The sequence below is a fragment of the Diaporthe citri genome (genome assembly GCF_014595645.1).
Source record: "Diaporthe citri strain NFHF-8-4 chromosome Unknown scaffold_7, whole genome shotgun sequence".
NCBI classification, from domain to species: domain Eukaryota; kingdom Fungi; phylum Ascomycota; class Sordariomycetes; order Diaporthales; family Diaporthaceae; genus Diaporthe; species Diaporthe citri.
The window spans coordinates 3463938-3484942 of record NW_025064852.1 but is presented as its reverse complement, the minus strand read 5'-3'; the positions used below and the strand labels follow the sequence as shown (position 1 = coordinate 3484942).

The 21005-nt window shown below is 51.9% G+C and overlaps 6 protein-coding genes across 6 annotated transcripts; 1 reads left to right on the top strand and 5 right to left on the bottom strand.

Annotated features, from left to right (window-relative positions):
- Positions 1-669: 669 nt before the first annotated feature.
- On the bottom strand, positions 670-2331 carry INS49_014068 (uncharacterized protein; the record flags this gene model as incomplete). The annotated part of the gene is made up of 1 exon (XM_043174759.1): positions 670-2331. The coding sequence occupies one exon, from the start codon at positions 2329-2331 to the stop codon at positions 670-672; it is 1662 nt and encodes a 553-aa protein (XP_043021704.1).
- Positions 2332-4330: 1999 nt separating this feature from the next.
- INS49_014067 (uncharacterized protein) lies at positions 4331-5968 on the top strand (the record flags this gene model as incomplete). The annotated part of the gene is made up of 1 exon (XM_043174758.1): positions 4331-5968. One exon carries the CDS (start codon positions 4331-4333, stop codon positions 5966-5968), a length of 1638 nt encoding a protein of 545 aa, XP_043021703.1.
- A 979-nt stretch (positions 5969-6947) lies between these two features.
- INS49_014066 (uncharacterized protein) lies at positions 6948-7523 on the bottom strand (the record flags this gene model as incomplete). The annotated part of the gene is made up of 2 exons (XM_043174757.1): positions 6948-7297; positions 7424-7523. 2 exons carry the CDS (start codon positions 7521-7523, stop codon positions 6948-6950), a joined length of 450 nt encoding a protein of 149 aa, XP_043021702.1.
- A 2256-nt stretch (positions 7524-9779) lies between these two features.
- Positions 9780-11785, bottom strand: INS49_014065 (uncharacterized protein; the record flags this gene model as incomplete). The annotated part of the gene is made up of 3 exons (XM_043174756.1): positions 9780-10144; positions 10215-10434; positions 10496-11785. 3 exons carry the CDS (start codon positions 11783-11785, stop codon positions 9780-9782), a joined length of 1875 nt encoding a protein of 624 aa, XP_043021701.1.
- A 502-nt stretch (positions 11786-12287) lies between these two features.
- INS49_014064 (uncharacterized protein) lies at positions 12288-18994 on the bottom strand (the record flags this gene model as incomplete). Its single annotated transcript, XM_043174755.1, has 4 exons — positions 12288-13078; positions 13517-13548; positions 13604-17644; positions 17697-18994. 4 exons carry the CDS (start codon positions 18992-18994, stop codon positions 12288-12290), a joined length of 6162 nt encoding a protein of 2053 aa, XP_043021700.1.
- A 1129-nt stretch (positions 18995-20123) lies between these two features.
- INS49_014063 (uncharacterized protein) lies at positions 20124-20999 on the bottom strand (the record flags this gene model as incomplete). Its single annotated transcript, XM_043174754.1, has 4 exons — positions 20124-20322; positions 20389-20533; positions 20597-20660; positions 20733-20999. The coding sequence occupies 4 exons, from the start codon at positions 20997-20999 to the stop codon at positions 20124-20126; spliced, it is 675 nt and encodes a 224-aa protein (XP_043021699.1).
- Positions 21000-21005: the final 6 nt, after the last annotated feature.

Here is a 21005-nt window from a genome sequence, read left to right as displayed (position 1 = left end):
TCGGTTCTGGAAGAAGCATGGAGAAAACATCATCGCCGGCGTCTTGGCAAAACACAGACTTCGGCAATACAAGATTGAAAACGAGGAGAGAAGTTTGCAGGCCTTGTACGGTTTAGTGGCCGACCATGCTGTGGATCGCTTGCTGCTCACTCAGGACACCAAAGACACATGATATAGGTACTACTAATATTAAATAGCATTGTCATGTCGCATCATTCAAAATATGAATGAATCAGGCTAGAAAATCAGATTGCAATTCGCAAAATGCACAAAATGTTTTGATCATCAGTCATCAACCTCATCAATTTCCAAACTCGTTGGCTCATCACATCCCTGTGTCCCGATCCATGATGCAGCCTGTTGCAACGGATAACAAAAGGGAAAAAAAGGAGGGAAAAAAGAAGAAAGAGAGAGCAAGTGAGTCTGGCATACGAGCGTGTCATAGTTGGTTGGCTGGCAATCGGTCCTTGCTGTTCTACCATGGTGCCCATGTGGCCTAAATGTCGAATTCCCTACGAGGCCGGGGAGTCAGTGGCAGATTTAGGAATGGAGGAGCAAGCCGCCAACATACCTACTAGGTACCTCGGAGGGGCACGGAGGAGCACCTGCAGTTATGTGGAACCGAGCCAACGGCTCGGTTGCTCGAAGAAGCCAGGAACATCCCAGTCTTCAACGTGGGTCTGGGTCCCTGTCCTCGGAAAGCTGCATCGAGACCGCGTCTGGACTAAAGCCCTCGACGCTGAAGTCGAAGTTGTCCAAGTCGTCAAGCACTTCTCCATCATTTTGATAATATATGTCCTTGGGCAGTTGGTCACAGAAAGATCCCAGAAAGGTAGCCTCAGACTCTTGGCTGGCAGCAGAGCCCGAAGGCACTGTCGTGGAAGTGGGGCATGCGCGCACCGCTGGGAAGCTGTCGTTGGACACAGGCACGTGGGTGTGGTGTGCATCTGACCGTTGAAGCAGAACAGGGTCGATATACTCAGAGTCGTAGCCCAGCTTGTCGAGGTTGTGGCCTACTGAGGAAGCCTGGTCTGGATCAAGTGAGCCTGGAGGAGACGGGTTGCCGGCTCCCTCCGAAAGATGCGTGGAAAGATTAGAGAGTGAGTGTTCCAAGTGGCCATCCGAACCCCCTGGAGGGTACCTGTCTCGCTCTGAGATCCCGGGTGCTTGCCCCTGTGAGGGGGCTGCAGATGGCATCCAATCTTCGATGACTGCACCATTGTTCCCCAGATGTTCCTCCACAGCGGCACCTCCCGCCTGTTCCTTGGGGTACCCGAGGTAGGAACGAACGGAATCTATGACTCTCTGCATGGAATCATCTTCAGGAACATTCTGCACGCCTAGCAGACTGCAAATCGTCCGTTTGAGGATATTCCAGGGTTCCTGGCGGCGATGGTCGACGCCCAAGTCATCTGTGTGCTGGGCATGAGGAGCCCAGATCGGGTGTCCCGAAGCGGCACGGTCCGGAGCACTCTCGCTGCCAAAAAGGATCAGACACACCTTGCGGTACATCTCTTCGAGGGACCCCTCGTTTTTGCGACCCCTGGTCGAAAGCTCTCTGATCTCTGCCGCTTGGTGTCTATCGACCCAGAAAGGCCTATCCAATGCTTTCGGAGACGGTTTGCATGTTCGTAGAACACTGGTATGTAGGTCCCATGCGACGTCATCGGTGAAGATCTCTCCGCAAGTCGGGCATCGGTCCCGTGGTTTGTGTTTCCGGTCCAGAAGATGCTCACGCAGGCGGGACCACTCGCTAAATCTCCCACATTTTTCGTATTCGGGGTTGTCAGGGTCGTGGTCCTTGAAGGGGCAGCGCACTCTTGCTTTCGAGCCCTTTCGGCTAACAAGTCGCGGACGCTTGCCGCGGTTGTTTTCTTCGGCATCTGACCCGTCGTCGCCAGGTCGCTTTCTACCAACATTCCGCCGGCCGCCTGCAGCAAGCGGTAAGGATGGCTGCGCCGAGGCATGAGATAGTGACGGGTCGCCCCGACGAGTGCCTGCAGAACCTTCGTCATGCACAGGGCATGTTCGATCAACAGTGCTGGCCCCGAGCAGGGTAACCCGGAGAAAAAGCCAGAGAAATGTCCCATGCCAATTCGTAGCATAATGCAGGGTAGCTTTCAGGAGCAGAACCAGTGAGGTAAAAAGCAGGCAGCTTGCCGCTGCCGAGATCAAAGCATCCGCCGCGCTATTGGTCCCAACACCGCCTGGGACGAGTTTTTGAGGGTGTGCGCCAACCTTCGCCTGGGCGCATAAATTGGCTGGCTTTTCGCAAAGGCAAGTCGTTGCACCAACGGCCGTTGAAGAAACAAAAAGGATAATGTCGACCATGTTGTTATAGACCAGCATTCAGCCAATTGATATCATAAACGATCCTGTGTACGGCACTGGTCACTGCTGGTAGCAGTCTGGTAACTACTCCGTTGACGAGTTGGGAGGTGCTTACGTATGAGGAGGCAACAAGATGCTCAAAACAGTAGGTGCATCCTGCTTCAAGTAGAAGTTGAGGACCATAACTGGAAAGAGCAAAACAAAGGCCTAAGAGACAGATTCTCGAATTTTGGACACGACGCGTCGTCCTGACTTCTCGCGAATGCGTGGGGTGCCCTCCCTCCAAGCTCACCAAAAGTACAGCCACAACGAGTGGCGACATCCTCCATGGGGACGGAAAGGAGTACGAACATATCGAAATAAGCCTGAGCTTTCATTTCGCCTGTGCAGACTCCTCCAGGCGCAGTGGTGTTGAAAATGCCTAGGTACCTCAAAGCTACGTGGATGTCGACTTCTTACACTTCGACCCCAAGAATCGCTGACCAGCTTCCCTCGCCGTATCATGCTCAGGTTCCTGTAGGAACTCTGTGGGCGCATTTGATCAAGACTCTAGCGACCGTGTAAGCAGACCTTGACGGCTGAGAAGTCAATAGATCAACAGGTGCTCAGGACTGTTCCTTGAGCACTTCTTGCGAAGCTTGCATGAAAGTACTCCTGGTTCGTCTTTAAACTGCTCTTCCCGTCCGACGATTCATTTTCCCTCCATCTCTACAACGGCCCGGCGCCTATCGCGTGCAGTTGTCTTCCATGTGAGCGTTTCATGCACCGTGACGTATGTCAAGTGGCTGTAAGACGGCCCAGCCCCCATAGCGACGCCCGATCAAAAGCAGAGGAGCCTGACTGAGATCGCAGTCGGTAGCTACAGCCCAGAATCTGGTACATTGGCGTCCGTGAGGGAGGAATTATTACCAAGTGGACGCAACTCAGTGCTCCAGCAGGTCTAAAAGCAAAGACCTAGAGTCCGACGACTACACCCGTGGTTGGGAGACGTGAGTGGGAGAATGTTGCCGGAAAATTGGAAATGGTACCCCGGGCTCTAGACCGGGTGTTCCATATACAAATCGGTTGGTTCCCCATGTGGAAGCAGAGAAATTACTATACACCTGAACTTCTAGCAATCATGATGTCGGGAATTGAGAACTCATCTGCCCTGCGCTCAGCCTATCCAATCCAGGCACGACCCAGGTACTCGAGTACAAACACTCACAGGGAAGCTTCAATGCTGAAGCTCTTCTGGCCAGCCCCAGGAAACAGTTGACCTGATCTCCAACCAGGTAGCACAGCCCAGTATAGGATACTCGAATTGGTCTAGTTGCCGATAAAGGGAAAACAAAGCGTCTCCGGAGCGTTTGTCTCAAGTCGAGAAGCACGGCGCTTATGGAAGGTCGAGTATATGGCGCACATGTACTGCTCTTTGCAGGGACGCACAACAAAAATCGTCCGGTGTTGGTGGGTACGATTTCAAGCATGACCTGCCATTGGAAGGCTCCAGCGAGTCGGCGCGTAGATGAAGCATTTTCCGTTTTTGCGGTGCAGCGTCAGGCACCCCCCTCCATTGGCAGATTTTTCTTGTTCTCCAGATGTGCATGCTCCCCTGAATACAATGGTTAGGCTAACCGATTGGTACCCGACCATTCCTGGGGTCATGTGTGGCGCTACATTGTTTCCAGTTGCATACCCACAGGGGCTGACACCACACCACAGAGCTCCTCATTTGACATGGCCGCATGTAGCCTGCATATGCATGGTAAGCCTTGATTCGTGTGAGATCCTGGCGCAGCTGCGCGAGGTTGCCTCCCGTCCGTGGTTCACGCTCTTGCGTGAAGTCCATTGTGGAGCCTCCAGACGAGTTCCGGGAGGTATACGCATGCGCGTACTAAACTATGGCGGACGATGAGTTTTTTTCGCCGTATTTGGAAATCCGTCACCTTGTTTGTACGACCACCGGCAAACTGTGCGCCCAAGAGCACCGACAAAGGCGCATGAGCACTAGACGAGGATGGATCCAATTTTTCACAGTGATGCCGATGGTAACTTCCTCCAAATCGATCCGTGGAGTGAAGGCAGCATCCCCAATTTGCCTGCCGATACGTCAGAACAATATCGTCTTTGCGATTCTTTCCATCATAACGTGTTTGACTTCGCATCTTCGGACAGCACGACACATACGACGCCATTGTCTGTCTCCGGCTCCGTCGATCAAGTAAAACATCACGCCCTGCCAATTCGCGACACTCGCGATTCCAACATCATGTATACACCTGCACCTTCATCAGAACCGGAGACGACTCCTTTCCAAGACAAAGATTCCAGAAAGCAGGAGACAGCAGCAACGGACTACTGGAGTGGAGCCAACCCATTTTCAGAGACGGAAGAGGGAGGGTTTTCGCCAGCTGCAGACTTTGACGAGGGAAACATGACTGTTCGCATGAATGGAGGCGTTGACTACAAAAGACCAAACAGTCCTTCACAAGTCGTCAAGGTCAATCATTCTCCTGATCTGACATCAAATTGGACATGGACTCACGTATGGGAGACTTCAAATGGGGAAAGTCTCGAGAATCGGTGGGAGTCTCAACGGAAGCGGCCTCTCATCGAGCCTGGCAACCAAGCGTGCGGATGGAACTGCCCGATCTGCAACCAACGACTGAAGCGACGAGACTACATCAAACCACATGTGAAGCGAAAGCATCGCGAATATTATGATGCAGTCTACTGCACGCCGCGTTCCACCCCAGAGCGGTCAATTGCTGCACCCGGAAATTGCCCCTCTAATCATGATGATCATTTGGCTTCTGGACTCCTCGAAGGTGAAGAAAGGCTGCCTCCAATGGTCTTATGGGACCCACAGTTGAACATCCAGACCCCAGACTCGTTTCAGTCTGATGTTGCTTTCCCAGAGGGTAGTATAACGCCTCAGAAGAGGTCCCTCGACAGTATTTCCTCAGATGGTCGGGATATTTTAGATGGCTCGGAAAACGAATCATGCTCACGCTTGAAGACCAGCCACGACAGTCGGGGGCGATCACTAGCGTGCCCCTTCTACAAACACTACCCATTTCAACACCGAAAGTGCTTGGCACTCTCGTTGCGACGGCCCAAGGATGTGAAACAGCACATCTATCGGTCTCACACGAAGCCCGAGTTTTATTGTGCCAGGTGCTACCATATTTTCCATAGCGCCACAGAACGCGATACACACTGGAGAGAGAGCTTGTGCGACAGGCTGGACAGCCCCACGTTGCTACAATTCCAAGGCATTACCGAGGACCAGAGGAAAAGGCTGAACGAGAAATTACCCCGGGAATTGGCCGTGGAGGACCAGTGGTTTCAGATCTATACCATCATTTTCCCCGACTGTGCGCTTCCAAGATCGGCATATGTTGGCAATTGCCTGGAGGAGATGGTGCCTTTGCTTCGAGAGAAGTGGGATACACAAGGCTACAAGATCACGGCTCGGGCCGTGGGCGACTTGGGTCACGATCAGCTGAGCTTTGCTATGGACCTGTTCTTCAGAAGTCTAGAAGGCGAGGCGTTTGAACATGAGACCGACGACAACTCGATCTGCACAGTACCCGAGCAATCTCAGATGGAGGATGAGGGCCCGCTGTCTATATGGTCTCTTTTATCCGTGTAGTCATGCTGCTAGCCCATGATATATGCACGATCATGAAAACCGTTGAATAGGTAAGCAATATTCCGTTGCTTCATTGACCTCCTTCCCTCCAACTCCGACTTCCAGCTCGACTCCTTGTATTTCCCAAAATGTGGAAATCTTGGTGCTAACGTCAAGCGTTGTAGGAAAATGCGTGACTGCGGGATGGCACTGGTCAACTCGATGAACTAAGTAGTATCAATACAAACTCAATCTTGCCGACTCTTCGAGCCCACTGATAAACATCTGCATGTGCGCAATTTTGCTAGAAGGTGGTATGCCATTGGCAGCTGAACCCACTACCAGGGAGCATGCGCAAGCAACTACAAGTGTAAATCTGCAATCTTTCCGACGTATCCACCATAGCCTACAGAGAGATCAGGATTTGACTCAAGACGCCTGAGAAAGAAACCCGCTCATAACAGCACTGTACACACAGACAAAGATGATCTGCCGTGCTTCATCCGGTTCAACGATCCTTGCGAAAACACTGACCAAGAAGCACATGACCAAAATTAAAACCATTCTCACGATACGGTTGGTGTCGAAATAACTAAGGAAAGCTAAAGGCAGTATCAGAAAGACACAGATGCCGACAAGTAGAACAACTCCAACAACCCAAGAAAGCACTTGATCTTCATAGCGAAAAAATTGCAAATCATCGCCTTGGACTCTCCGGGATCGGAAGGGGCGCTATCTTTCGAGTAAGCATATTTTCAATCAGCACACAATAGTTTTAAGACTGGGACGTGTCTGGTACTAACAAGGACAACGCGACCTATCTTTGTAAGTGGCGCAAGGACTTTGATGACTTTTTCAATAGGGCCTTGTTGAGGTGATAATATTCGAAAGTCGTGCCACTCCCTCGTCTTATATATATCAAGTTGACCACTCGACCGTTGGTCAAGCCACAGACGTAATTGGTCAAGGCTCGATTCGTCTGGTGGCCGGGTGTTATCAACTATCTTCCCATACACGCAGGCAGCATCTTTCGCTTCGACATCAGCTGCGGGATCGATGACTCTGCGGTATGGGTCGTAATCCTACCGTACTGTGCCATGCTTGCGGCAAGTCTGGACATCAGGATTGGCAGCTTCTCTGCACTGTCTGTCAGAGCCTGGTTCGGCGGCTTGCTCGCATCGGCCGAGTCCAACTCCTTCCTGAGAGCCTGGATCTCCATGCTGAGCTGCGAAATTCCCTCTGCCCGGAACTCCAGGGCAAGTGACCGTTCAACTGCAAACCCCGGATAGAAAGCGAAGCGGCGGTCGTAGTTCTTGACTTGGGCAAGCCCGAAGGGCCCAGAGGCCTGCTCTGGGTGGACAGTGTCAGCTGGAAAAGATGCGTGTGAGCATGAGTGCCTCTCACCAACATCGTCACTCTCTGCATAAGCCACTGGAGCCTGAGTCTCATGTATTGGTTGGGAGACTCGTTGTATACTTTCTCCGTTGGCTTGTCTCGCTTCCTCCTCCTCGTGGCTCCCAATCTCTTGACATTCGCCCCTTTCAGCCTTGTCAAGTGCGGAGGTTTCAGTGTACATTGGAGATACGAGGTCGTGTATAAGACCGTGTCGGCTTACTGGAACCAAGCTCTGCGACACGAACAGAGCTCGGGCTGGTGTATTCATATATCCTGCGGCGAGGCACATTTCAAGCAAGTGCGTTTTAAGGCGGCCTCGTGACAGAACAGCCCCCGCTGCACTTTCCGCTGACCGCGTTGTGTAGGGCATGACTGCAGGCCACCAGGCCACCGAATTGTGCTCAATCTGGTGGCCTGGAGATGAACCAGTGGACCGTAGTCGCAGCACAGCATTGGCCGAGACTTGGCATGCAGCTTGGTGTTGACACCACTGCAGCCTCAGAATGGTTGTGGTTGCCTGCAGCTCGATTTGGACCTCTCTGCACCGTTACATCGCTGTATGCATTTGCTGTTTACTATCATCTATGTCTTTTTCAAGACGGCCTCCAAATCGCTAATTGTCCATATCTACTGGTACAAAAGCTCTGTCCAAGCTTGACCGGTCACCTATGCCGACCAAGCATAATCCTTCGCCCCTGACATACTGTACTCCGAATGAGTTCATGGTTGTGCCTTGTGGAACCTCGCGGTGTTCTGTATAAAGGCGATACCATCGATCAAGGGCGTTATCATTCCGTCAGCGACCAGCGCAGAAGTTCCCAATGAACGAAGACATGCTCCTAGGTAGCATTCTTGTATCAAATGGCCATAGCTGGCCGCCAGTGTAACCGCGCTGTTGCTGGCTATGTGTCAATCAAAAAAGAAAAAAGAGAATTCCAAGCAACCTTCTGGTCCTGAAAGAGAGGGACGAGCATCGCATACGTACCGAGGGTCCTGCAGCCTTTGGACCGAATCCGGACTCGATGATAGACAGCTAAAGCTTGAGCTGATTTGGCCGAGGCTGAGGCTTGGGCTTCTGTATAATGAGAGTCCCATGGCCATTCCCCTTGCAGTCCACGTTGTTAGGAGGAGACAGGTACATTTTGTTATGATATGCCTGTTATTTCGGAGTTGGTTTGATGAGATGAGCGTGAAGTGCCTTTTCAGGTAACAGTCAATGCTTCTGGGGCGTATTTGGTTCGTCTTGCGTTCCGCCCGTTATTTCCACAACCACAGGCGTTGCAAAACAAATGAGCGGTGCTAATGTGCGGAGATTGCAGGTCTTGGTTGTTGTAAGACTCTAAGACTGAGGGCGTCGCGCAGCGAACTGGATGAAAATATCCTAGACTAGGAGTTGGTACCACTGACGGGCAGTTGCTTCTAGTCGGAAGATTCAGATGAGCTGCAGCTGCACAAACCATCATTAAATATGTTCTCGACATCGTGGTAGACGCAGGTGCGAAAGCTTCGGACTGTCTCTGGTAAACTAGCAGCGCTGCTTTTGTGGAGTTCAACACCAAGCCGGAGTGGCAAATCTGGTGAGACCGCTCAGGCAATAACGACAGTGACGTCGCCGTCTGACAAAGCAGTAGGAGTACCCACTCGTGTACTTACTTGGAGACGGAGCAACGGCACGTGGACAGCACGGCTTCTCAAATATCGTCGGTACACTTCGCGCAACTGCGACTTGTAGACTAGTTCACTCCACCTGTGGCCAAAACAAGAAATTAACCATCGAAAGTTGATCCTGTACATGATGCTCACTGCAAAGTCGCGAGGTGGTTGAGCTCAGCAAGCATCCTGGTCTGGCGGCTCTGGCTACAGTCCGCGCAGTTGGTGCGTGAGAGAGACCTGACACCCCAGTGTGGACTCCGACGGGCCAGCAAAGCTGTTGACGCATGCATGAAATTATTTATCAGGTTTCTCCCAGCTAAATAGGCGCATAATTCCAGCATGATCTCACATTAGTGTGGTGCTTGCATGCTCTTGAAGATCGTTCACCAGACCGAGTAACGAAGAAGATATTGAACCGGAAGCTATGTTTGGTGATCTGCACCCGGGAATCCGCAACAAGGATTCTCACAGAATGTCCAAAAGGCTTAAACTAGATCTGATAGCACTCTTGCAAAGGCATTCGGATCAGGATCCCTCCCCAGATACTTCAAAAGAAGTCCCAGCTCGTCCCCAGTGGTAGACCCAGGCTCGAGAATGGCACGGCGGTAACGCCTCCCTTCCGCTCGTAGGCCCTCATTGATGATGTCTGTCAACTCCAAGCACGTACCCCCAGTGAGCAAGGGCTTGCATTTCGACAGGAACATGTCCGTACTAAAAGCATCGGCACTTGAGACATGCGTCAGTGGTATGAGCGGGCAAAGAGGGCATTTCGATCCGGAAGAGCTCACAGCAGATAGCTATAGTAGCTGGCACCATAGCCATGGATAAACCGCACGTGCGTCTGTCCATGGAGGGTTCCGTACCCCATTCCGAGATCCTCCGGGCCGCTCAGGAGGCTGAAGTCGTGTCTGAGCTTGTTAAGCAGGGCGGACAGGTTTCGGGTAGCTGGGTCATCCCAGGCTGTGTGGACGGCCAGATCAAACTTTGCAAAAACCAAGTCTCCGAGCTTGGTTGATGCGACGTTTTCGTAGCGTTTAGAGACCAGCTTTTCTATTGCATCTTCGGGGAGCTTGTTGTCTTCTTCCGGGTTCTCATAGTGACAGGATACGGCACGAATTATGTTCCTATCGTAAAAGAAGTGCTCGAGCACTGTGATCCAAGGTAAGCGTTGGGTCACAGAGTTCGATAAATATAAAATCGTCACACAGAGGTCACTTACTGCGGCTTGGTATCTCAAGAAAGTCCCGGGGCGTGTTCTGGTGGAACCGAGCGTGTGTACTGCGGCTCGTCAGGTAGTGGATCGAGTGGCCCATCTCGTGGAAACATGAGACCACTTCGGTATATGTCAAGAGGCCTGGTTTTGTTGCTGTCGGTGGCGTGTAGTTCAGCATGAGACACGACGTAGGATAATGCCGCGTTCCGTCCGTGCGGGTGAATCCCTGAGACGATGTCAGCGGAGGTGTCAACATGTCATGCGAGAACGCAGATTAGAAGGCATACCGGCTGCAGACCGTGTTGTCCGACATGACCGTACTTCCCCTCGCGAGGATATGGATCAATGAACAAATAGCCCAAGAACCCCCCTCCCTCGTCAACCTCATCCCAAACAGCCATGGCCAGCACATCTGGGTGCCAAGTCCCGGTGGACTTGTCCGTTCCCGATAAGATGACGAATCGAAGTCCAAACAGCAGTGAAAACATCTGGAAGAGCTTTGGAAGCACGAGCTGGAAGGAGAAGTATTCCGAGGCTTTATCGCCATTCAGCTTGGACACGCCATCTTTGGCCATCCGCTTGTAGTACGCAAAGTCCCACCGGAAGATCGCCTTTGTCGAGGATTCGTCTTTCAGCTCTTCCTGGAGGTCAACCAACTCAGACTCCTTCAATGAGACCAAATGGACCAGCTCTTGTCGGCCGAGCTCCAACAACTGCTCGCTGACGCCTGAAAGAAAGCTCGAGGCCTCGGCTGCAGACAGCATATGTTCAGCATCTCTGGACACGGCAAAGTTTTCAAACCCCAGAATCCTTGCAGTTTCATGCCTCAATTGAAGCGTCTCGGTCAAAAGCGGCCCATTAGCATCCTTGAGCCGGTTGTCCCAGGCGGTGTAGTATCTCCGGCGCACAGCAACATTTTTGGCATTGTTCAACACGGCGACCCGATTCGGAGTTTTGAAGCTGACCCAATATTTCCCGTCTTCCTCTCTCTCATTGATTCTTTCGATGAAATTAGGAGGCAAGCCTTCCATCTCATCCAGAGACAGCCATATCCCGCTGACGTCTGCGTTGAGGTTCATGATGTACTCTTTCAAAACTTCGACCAGCCGCAGGTTGTCCCTTTTCAGACGCTCTTTAGCCTCGGGATCCTCCAGACCAAGCCCGTTCATCTTGAACTCGTGCATGAGCTTCTTCAGGTACAATTGCGACTCGGGGGGTAATTTTCGGGTCTCTGGTCTTTGCGAGACCGCGGACACAACACGGAAAACATCCTCGCGGGTGAGCTGTTGGATGGTGGCCTGGGTCACACGGGTGGAGGCATCTTTTGCGGCTACACGCACCTCCTTCGACGTCGAGGCACTGGAGAGGAAGTAGAGGATGCGGGATTCTGTCAGGCGCTGGTTTTCCTCGTTGATCAAGGGCTGTATGGCGTTTTCGAATGTCGCCTCCGATTCAGGTATGAGGGCGACCTGGTCCCAGACTTTGACCAAGGCGGTTATGAGACGGTCGGCCGTTGCTACGAGTGACTCGGGCTTGTGGTCTATGAATGGAGGAGGCTGAGGCGGCTCGGAGTGCATGCTGAACTGGCACAGGTTCCCTGCCAGATTGGACAGCCAGTCTTGTGGTAGGAGGGGTTGCTAACGACTTCAGGTCGGCAGACTGATCAGCCTTATATAATGTTTCAGGTTGTCCGGGAAACAGACAAGACCCTGCGTTGATAAAATGCCGCACAGCCGTGCTGTGAGCACGACATGCACCACTGGGGCGCGAGTGGAGATAGAGGATGCGAAGTCTCCGAGTGGCTTTCCTTGAATCCAGATAGACCCAAGTAGGCCGTAGGATCCCAAAGTTGCATCCAAGCGTGAGATAGCAGCCGGTCTTCTATCACCGGCAGAGGGCACCTCGACAAGGGGTTGTCGATGTTGCTGATCTACAACCAGGAACGCGACGAACCTCCTTGCGCCGGAGTGAATGTGGATTGTATGAAACAGAGGCTCGCACGCAAAGCAGTGCCCAAGTCATTTCGAGACCGCAGAAAATGCATTGTTCCATTCCTCATGAGAGCCCCATAGACACAATTCAGCTCTCTTCTTTGGGAGTTCCGTAATCTCCTGGACAGACTCGCACGGGCTCATCCGGGATCAGTCGTGATGGACGATGTGTTTGTGCGAGCTTGTTTTGGTCGACGACCTTCCCTTGCCACTCCTTCCTCACAGCCATGAGACGGACCCAGTAGCCCCAGGCCGACTCGTGAACTTGCCTCTCCGCTGTGCCCATGATGATCAGTGCTTTCTTCACAATCCCACTCCAAGGTTTCACATCTTCAGCGGAGTGAGCTGCTGAGTCGCCATCCGCTGGATCTGAGAGTTTCCCCTGTTCTGTGAAACGATCCACCAGCAACCAAGCCAGTATGACTCTGTGATTCCTAGCGATATCAACAGCTGACCGGATCCCATCTTGCCCAAGGTACGATATGGCGGCTCCATGTCGAACTAGGATCTTGACAGACTCCACGTGCCCCGAACTGCATGCCGCCATCAGAGCAGAGCCAGACGGAGACCCTTCAAAGTCCACATCAGCACCCAGCCGAAGAATATTGGTCATCGCTAACGTCTGACCTATCGAAGCCGTGATGCACAAGGGGCTCCATGAATCCGCAGGCTCCAGATTGGCCAACGCACGTAAACTCTCCAGACCGATCCGTCGGCGGTACATATTGAAATGTTTCTTGAGCCATGCTGGACCCCAGCCCAAGAACCACCCGGGGACTCCATACTCTATCGCATCTATTTCGTCGATTGCAGACTTGTTGCTCAAAAGGAATGAACTGAACACCTCACTGACACTTGCAAGCTGGATGGCCGACCAGCCTTGTGAGTTCTTGGCGTGAGATCGAAAGCCACGACTGAGAAGCCACGCAAACAATTCTAGATGCTTAAAACCAGCTGCCAGGTGGAGACAAGTGCGTGAACAAAAGTCTGTGGCATTCAAGTCGGCTCCGGCTTCGGTCAATGAGCGAACAGCTTCGGTCCAGCCTCGCATTGATGCCAGCATTACAGCCGTTTGCCCCTGTCCGTTTCGACTTTCCAGTACTGCACCATGGCGAAGTAATAGCTTTGCCACTGGATGGTCATTTAACGGCTCTGACTCGATAGACACTTGCAGAGGCGTCTTCTTTTGATCATCAAATACATTGACGTCCGCGCCGTGGCCAAGCAGCATTTTGACGGCTTCACAGTTGCCTAGCCGAGCAGCCCAGTGCAGCGGTGTTTGACCATTGAGTCTGTGTAGATTCACCGTAGACCTACTGTGATATTTATCCTCGGTAATTCGTATGCTGCTAGGTGATAGTCAGTACCTGCTCAAGCTACAGCCAAGGCTTTGGGAAGACGTACGGCTTCGTGATTTCATGTTCTACAATATAGTCCAGGAGGAGTCTCAGTCCAAAATTGTTGTTATACTGGATGGCAATGCAGATCAAGCTTGGACTTTCGGCAGTCACCGAGCCTCCTTGGCTTTGGTATTTCTGCAGGGTGAGGGGCAGTACATTGTTCAGCGCTGGCCGCATGATCATAGCCGCAAGGGGTGAGACCACAGTCCCATATTCCTCGAGCGTCTGGCCGGTGATCTTTGCGTCATGGTCCAGAAGCCATGTGACAAGCTCCTCGTTGGAATCCTCAATCGCCAACAGCAAAGCAGAGCAGCCGGGTTGACTAGGCAAGTCGACGTTGATGGGACAGCCCTGGCCGCGTAACAGCTCACATTCCTCGACGTCTCCGCACTCTAAAGCGCGCTCGTACGCGTAGACAAGGTCTTTCTTGCGCCCCTCGGGCTTGGATTGATAGTCCAAGTACTGCTTTGTCGTGCGGATACAATCAATGATCGATGTGTTCTGCAGTTGTATGGCGTATCCCACGGGGCTCAGTCCATGCATGTCAGCAGCAATGGCACTTCCATTCTCCACGAGAAAATTCACGACGTCGACATGTCCATTCCGCACGGCCAAATGAAGTGGCAAGCTACCATCGGCTGACTTCAGATTTAGACCACCACCTCGGGAGTAGAGGAATTTGACTGTGTCGATCTGGCCGGTAAGTGCTGCAAGATGCATTGGAGTCCATAATTCTACGGACACAGCGTTAACGTCCGTTAGAAGACCCTTGTCAAGATAGAACCTCAAAACGTCACAATGACCGGGCTGTGCTGCCATGTGTAGAGCGTTCAAGCCGGAAAGGGACGGCTCTAAACATCCGGTTCCCCTGAAATCTACACTGCAGGTTTGCTTCCAATTCAACTGCCAGTCTTGGCTTCCCGTTGTGTGGAGATGCAGGAGAAGGTCCATATCGCCTATAGCCGCAGCAGTCAACGCGGTATCCATACCACGACTATCCGCCATTGCCGGGTTGGCTCCCATATCCAGTAGAGTCTTCGCCGACCCTCGAGATCCTTCCCACAGATGCTGCACGATGGCGGGCTGTGCCTCAACATGAACGTTGGTACGAAGATTGACATCGGCGCCTCGCTTCAGAAGCTCTTCAAGTTGCCATTGCTTTCCACGCCCAACCAAGTAATGGACTAGGCTTTTTCTTTGGTCCTCATGCGGGTTGATCTCGTTCAAGCGAGACGCGTCAGCATGGTCCAGGAGAAGTGTGAAAACTGGTTCAAAACTGGGGCTCGTGGTGGATTCGAGACATGCCACTTCCAGAGCGGACATCTCGTCGATGCGCTGGTGTACGCTCACACCATTCTCGAGCAACAATTCAACCAGCTTGACATTACAAGACGTGACAGCTGCTTTCAAGAGCCTCAAAATCTCAACAGACTTGCTGAGAGATTCCCAGAAGATGGTCTGTCCCAGTAGACTGTAGATGGTCCTGCTTGGAATGGGCCATAGATCGGCAAGGTCATCTTGCAAAGGTTTCAACAAGGGCAGTAGCCCGGAAACACTTGTAACCTCTTCGTAATTCTGAAAGAACCCGAGTTCCAAAAGGATCAAAATCACGTTTGCGGTAATCTCCTCCCGAATATCGTCATCCCCCTCTCTCGGACGTTTCACATTTTGGATACTCAGTGCGAAGTGTTCCCATACCAGCTTCTTTTCTTCTCGTTCAAGTTCATCCGGTCCAGGGGCGGCGAGCAAACGGAGTACATCGAGATCAAGGCCGGGAGACCAGCTATTAATGCAGCTTCCAAGATAGGCGTTGAGTGGAAGCCTGGCATGAACGCGGAATCGCAATCCATCTGGGAACATCCGAATCAATTGAAGAGCGAATTGCTTGCTTGTTTTTGGTCCCAAATGATGCAGTAGAGTTGTCTTGCTGTCGGTGATGTGTAATCTAATTCCCGCATCTAGAAGAAAGTTGAATGCTCGATGTGCGCCCTCTGCCACACAAAGCGCGTGAACGGAGCCAGGACCTCTTAAGGTTTCGGGGTCGCAATTGCCCCTCTCCATGAGGATTAGGGCAGCCTCTTCCCGACCCAATTGAAGTGCGAGCGTTATTGGCGTATGCCCTTGGTTGTCCCGGGTCCTCAAAGCTGCCAGGATGTTTTCCTCCGTCTCTGCCTCTAAGACTGCCTCGGTAAACCTGATGGACCCTGAGCCAAGATGGAAGACATTTTGGTTCTCCCGAGATCGTGCAGTGCATCCCCTTCCTCTGCGCGCAAACTCACTGATAGCACCACAGATGGCCTCAGACCAACTGAACTTGTAACGGCTGTCATCGCGCATCCACCTAGCCAACTGGTGGACCGGCAGCAGCCCGTCATTATTGGGTTGGTTAAATTCCACGCCAGCAGAAAATAGGATTTTCGTCACAGCCAGCCAACCTGAAGGGCTCACTCCATTCATCTCGACCGACTTATCCTGAAAGACGATCTTATTAACATCGTCAGCAAGAGCCTCTATATCAACCCTGGGGTCTTTCAGCGCTTCAGTGAGAGCGTCGGTATCGGCATTCCTGATGGATGTAATAATTGCCGTGGTGAGGGCATGCTCGGAGAGGGATATCCTTGTGTCAACAATGGAAGGGTCTTGAGAAAATTCGCAACCCAGCTCAATGCCAAGCGACCATACTGCCTGACACAGTCGAAAATGAGCAGCGGATTTGCCTATCATTGGACCCAGGCAAAGAATGAGGCTTTCAAGACCGTATCTGTCGTCGCCACCGTCCCCGAAGCACGCACAATCCACCAAATGTTGCCTGAAACTCGTAAGTTGGCTTGAACTATATTCTAGCTCGTAGCCAGCCTTAACGAGAATGCCGATAGCACCCAAGCTGTCCATCCAGAATGCCAACTTCACTGCAACCGCGATCAACGCCTGGCCCATGAAAGGACTTGAGCAGGCACTGACATGAGCTGCACCCGCCCTCAAAAGCAGTGCCATAGTGTTCTCTCTGCCGAATTTGAGCAAGTCTGGCTGTCTGCGCCAGTAGGCGCACTCGAAATACGGATGCATTAGGCACGCATAATCTTCATTTTGACCTGCCAGGAACAGACCTTGTACAGCACATTGTAATGGGCAACCGAAGTGACTTTGCTGATCGATATTCGATCCCTTGTCAATCAAGGTTGAGCAGATGACCGTGATCGACAGTGCTGCCGCCATGTGAAGGGTTGTGAAGGTATTATCGACCACCTGAGGAAGTAACCTTAGGATGTGTTGAAGGTGAACTTCGTCGAGAATGGTACGTCTGGTGGTCACCGAGAAATCTCTATAAGATCGATCACACTCCAGGGCAACATAGCTGAGAAGCTCAAGGGCCCATGCTGTAAAGTTCCCAGTCTTTTTTGGCTGAAAAAGAGTTTTGGCGAGCTCGACTAAGCCCTCATCCACCCAGTGGGTTCTGGCGAAGACAGGCCAACATACCGCAGCGTAAAAGTAGAACGGATGCTGCTTGATCCTCATCTCAATGTGAATTTGCAACTCAGTCTCTCCCGCGGGAAGGAATGAGAAGTTCCGCAAGAGAAGGTACTTCAAGCATTGCTTCGCCAACAAAAGCTGACAAATGCTTTCCGAGACCTGAAAAGCCTCAAATTTTGGCATGCACATCATTTCTCCCTCGAGGAATTCCTTGACGGAGAAGTGTGCGAATTCGTAGAAGTAGCCATCGTTGGATTTGCGGATAAAGGACCGACATAGCCTCGTAATTGAGCCCTCGTGTATAGTTGAATGCGGATCTAAAGAGTCGTCCTTGCCAACTCTCTCAGGCACCGAAAGCGCTTCCCTCAGAATCGGAATATCCAACACAGGATCTGCATACGCAACGAAGTTGAGAATCATTTGCACAGTGCGTTCTTTCCCTGGCGGTACACGCTGTAAGATTCTCATGTAAGATTCGTTTAAGCCTGGAGGCAGTTGACCGAGAGCATCACGGCATTCCTTGTCAGACAGGCAGTCACCGAGGAAGTCCAACTGGCAAGCGACCCAGCGAAACCTTGCTGAGCCATCAGCAGGGGTTTGTTCATATAGAATCAGAATAAACTTACATTCCCCTGGCGCCATCGATAAGACGCTCTAGAATCTCACCCTTGAGACTCAAGTCGTCGATGCGCAAGCTCTTGTTCGAGATCCGTTTCTCGATTTCAGAAGTGACATATTCTGTGATATCCTCTGTATGAGCTGCAATCTCCACCCCAGTGAAATCGTCCTCGAGTCGGTCTCTGATGTTGTATTCGTCTCTGCTGAGTAATGCCGTGGAGATGTTATCGGAACACTCTATAACGTCCAGAATGTCTTCGATAACATTGTCAGTGCTGTCGCCACATTCATCGAGGCCATCGACGATGACGTAAACATGGTCAAACGATTTGACCATGTCTTTCAGGATCCTTTGCAAGTCCGAAACATCAGGGCGTCGCTCCAACGCTCTCTCAGGGTGCAACTCTCGATAGTAGCGTTCGAGGTAACCATACGCCTCCTCTTTCTGGATCGCAAGCTGCGAAGCGAGAGCAGACAGAACGTTGACAGACGTCTGTGTTTTGGTATTCTTGTAGTCGCAGAAGAAGAATGCGATAGCAGTATCATCGGAACTCCTCTTCAAGGCCTCTTCAATGATCGTACCAGCAAGCACGGTCTTACCAGCCCCAGGAATGCCGCTGAGCCAGAGTGCCGAATCAGGATGCTCCAACCAAGTCTGAAATTCCGGCTTGCGAGTGAGCCAAAGGCCGGTCCTTGGATGACGGAGGGAAAGACTCATTTCGTAGTTCTGCTGTGGGTTGTATGGGAGGAAGTAATCGATAATCGCCTTCCGTCCGGAGTCTTGGTTAATGCGAGTGATTATCTCTCGAGTCTTCTTTGCCTCCTCTAGCAGTTCCTCCGTGTTTACTTGCGCTTGCTCTGTTTTAGATAGAATCTGAAGTAGCGTTCCCAGAGAGTCTGCGGAGAGAGCGAGGTCGATATTATGCTTGTGGCGAGAGATTTCGGCCAACAGCTCCTTGGTCCGATCGGACACGAACGGCCAGACCAGTTTCCTCTTTGCTGCGTTGTCTTCAAGCTTCTTGAGCCTTTTCGAAACTTCGTCCAGGGTGGCGTGGCACGCTGCGATGTGATGCATACGTAGGTTGTCGATATGCTGATCCTTGAGTCCATCGGCGTCAAGAGCCTGGGCCAGCCTGGACAGGCTATGTAGAGCGCCACTGAGCAGAAGGACTTCCTGAGAAAGGTCTGTCACCTCCTTGTCAGCGTTCTTTGCAGAACTCAGGTATTTTCTCGTCCGGATGAACACGATGTCTGCTAGGCTGATGACACCGGCGATGCTGGCAGCAATTGACAACGGATCTGCCATGGTGGGACTTGATGTGGATCATGCGAGTGCGCCTACGGACTTTGAGAGGTAAACTTCTTTTGGAGGTGGTCAAGTTCACTTGAAGCATACATGGAAACCATGAGATTAGGTTGAGATCCAACACAACGTGGAAGGTTGAGGGGATTCCTGTTGATGTCGAACGATGAACGATGCTTGAATTGAGCCCTGGAAATCGCCTCGGGCGGGGCTTGGTCAACGCTCGGAGAAGATTTACCCTCGACGTGGCGCTGCAGATGTTGTGTTCCCACACACCCACACCAATAGAGTTTAGCTGGCTTGCACCGGGCCTGCTCAGCTGCGACCTATATACGCAGGATCGTCTTGGCGGTGCATTAGCACCCACCAACTGGGCGTCCATGTCGTTCTTTCGGCGCTGGAGAAGGCTCTGAGGCCTCCAGACGAGAGCTAGGCGCTCACAAGGCATAATAATATCCTGCACGATCATGAACCGTCCAGTACTGTCGGTGGACAGCAAGCATCATCAAGACGTTTGTCAGGGGAGAAGGCTGACTTCATATGTCTTGCCCGAGTACTTTCCAAAACAGGATCTCTCACACCTATCACCACATGGTAGCGCATGAAGGGACCGAAAAGTTGTTGTATTGAAGATGGCCCATATATGGTGACTAGCACACACCTCACGACACGGCCCTTTCCCCCGTCGACTTCAAGGCTCTTTCCAGCCCGTGCAACATTATTTGCTTTTCTCATGCGCATCATGGTCCAAGACCTCGAACGCGTATCCACAAGACGTCAGGGTGAGTGCAAACTCGCTGTGCTCGAAGAAAGGCCAATGAAGCCTAGGATGGAGGTAGTAGAAATGCTGAGATTGCCTGTGTACGAGAAAGGCATATGCGTCGAGTGCAATAGATTACATGTGCCGATTTTTCATCAATTGCACGTACAGAGGATACGAAACTTTGAGAGCAACATGCCTTGTTTCGAAGCACAACTACCTACTTAAGTATGTGAAAGTGGCAAATGACCCAAGATACTTCAACCGACATCAGATATATGGCTTACAGTGTCTAAGCCTCTCTCCACCGGCCTCCTGATATTCATGCCTCATAACGCCTCTTGAAAAATGGCTACGAATCCCCATGTAGTACTAGTCGATGTGGATAATGTCCACCACATCCTCAAAAAGAGGTGCTTGCCGAGACCACTCCGGATCCATAATGTCCTCGATGATTTTACGAATGTGCGTCCCACTACCGCCGCCCCTGGCCTCAGGATGGAAGCTCGTCTGGAGGTCCTCGCAGAAGTGCATGTCTCCCGATTTCACGACCCTCCAGCGCTGCTGCAGGCTCGTCATCTGCTGAATCACCAGTTGACCAAATTTGTCGACGATAATGTCGCAACCAGTCCCTCACTTATCGATGAAGGCCTCCAGCACGTCCTGACCGGTCGTCTTGTGAGCCCAATCCCCAGCGAACTTGACATCGTATGTCATGTAGTATACGTTCATGTTGGGAAGTATCCCAGTCACGATTAGCAGGAGGCTACATGTCCGTAGTCCTGTTTATGTGAGTCAGTGACAATGCCGCTTGGGTCAAGGAGACACTGGGACGCTAGATGCACTCTGGTGAGTTCCAGCAGCCCTCCTGGTAATACCCGCCACAGCATCAGGTCCCGCGTGAGGTATCTGCATGAGGGGTATGAGCATCTTTAGCGTACTTACCATTATGCATTCGAGTCCGATCTAAAGCAACTTGACCCTCCTCTTCCTAGAGCCGGGGATATACATGTCGTGCGTATTCTTGTAGCTGTGTTCTGTCACTTTGCTTGTTCCCTCCTCCTTGGCAATCTCGTAGGACGTCTTCTCCCCGCTGAAGGGCCACGCCTTGGAAGCAGTGTTTGAGAGTACGGCCGTGACTCTCTCTCTATGCTCGGGATGTTGGCTCATTAGAGCCATGAAGAATAGCACCGCCGCCGCCGCCGCAACAGCGAAGAGAGCCCGGGGGTTGTTGGTCATCATTGCCATTCTGAC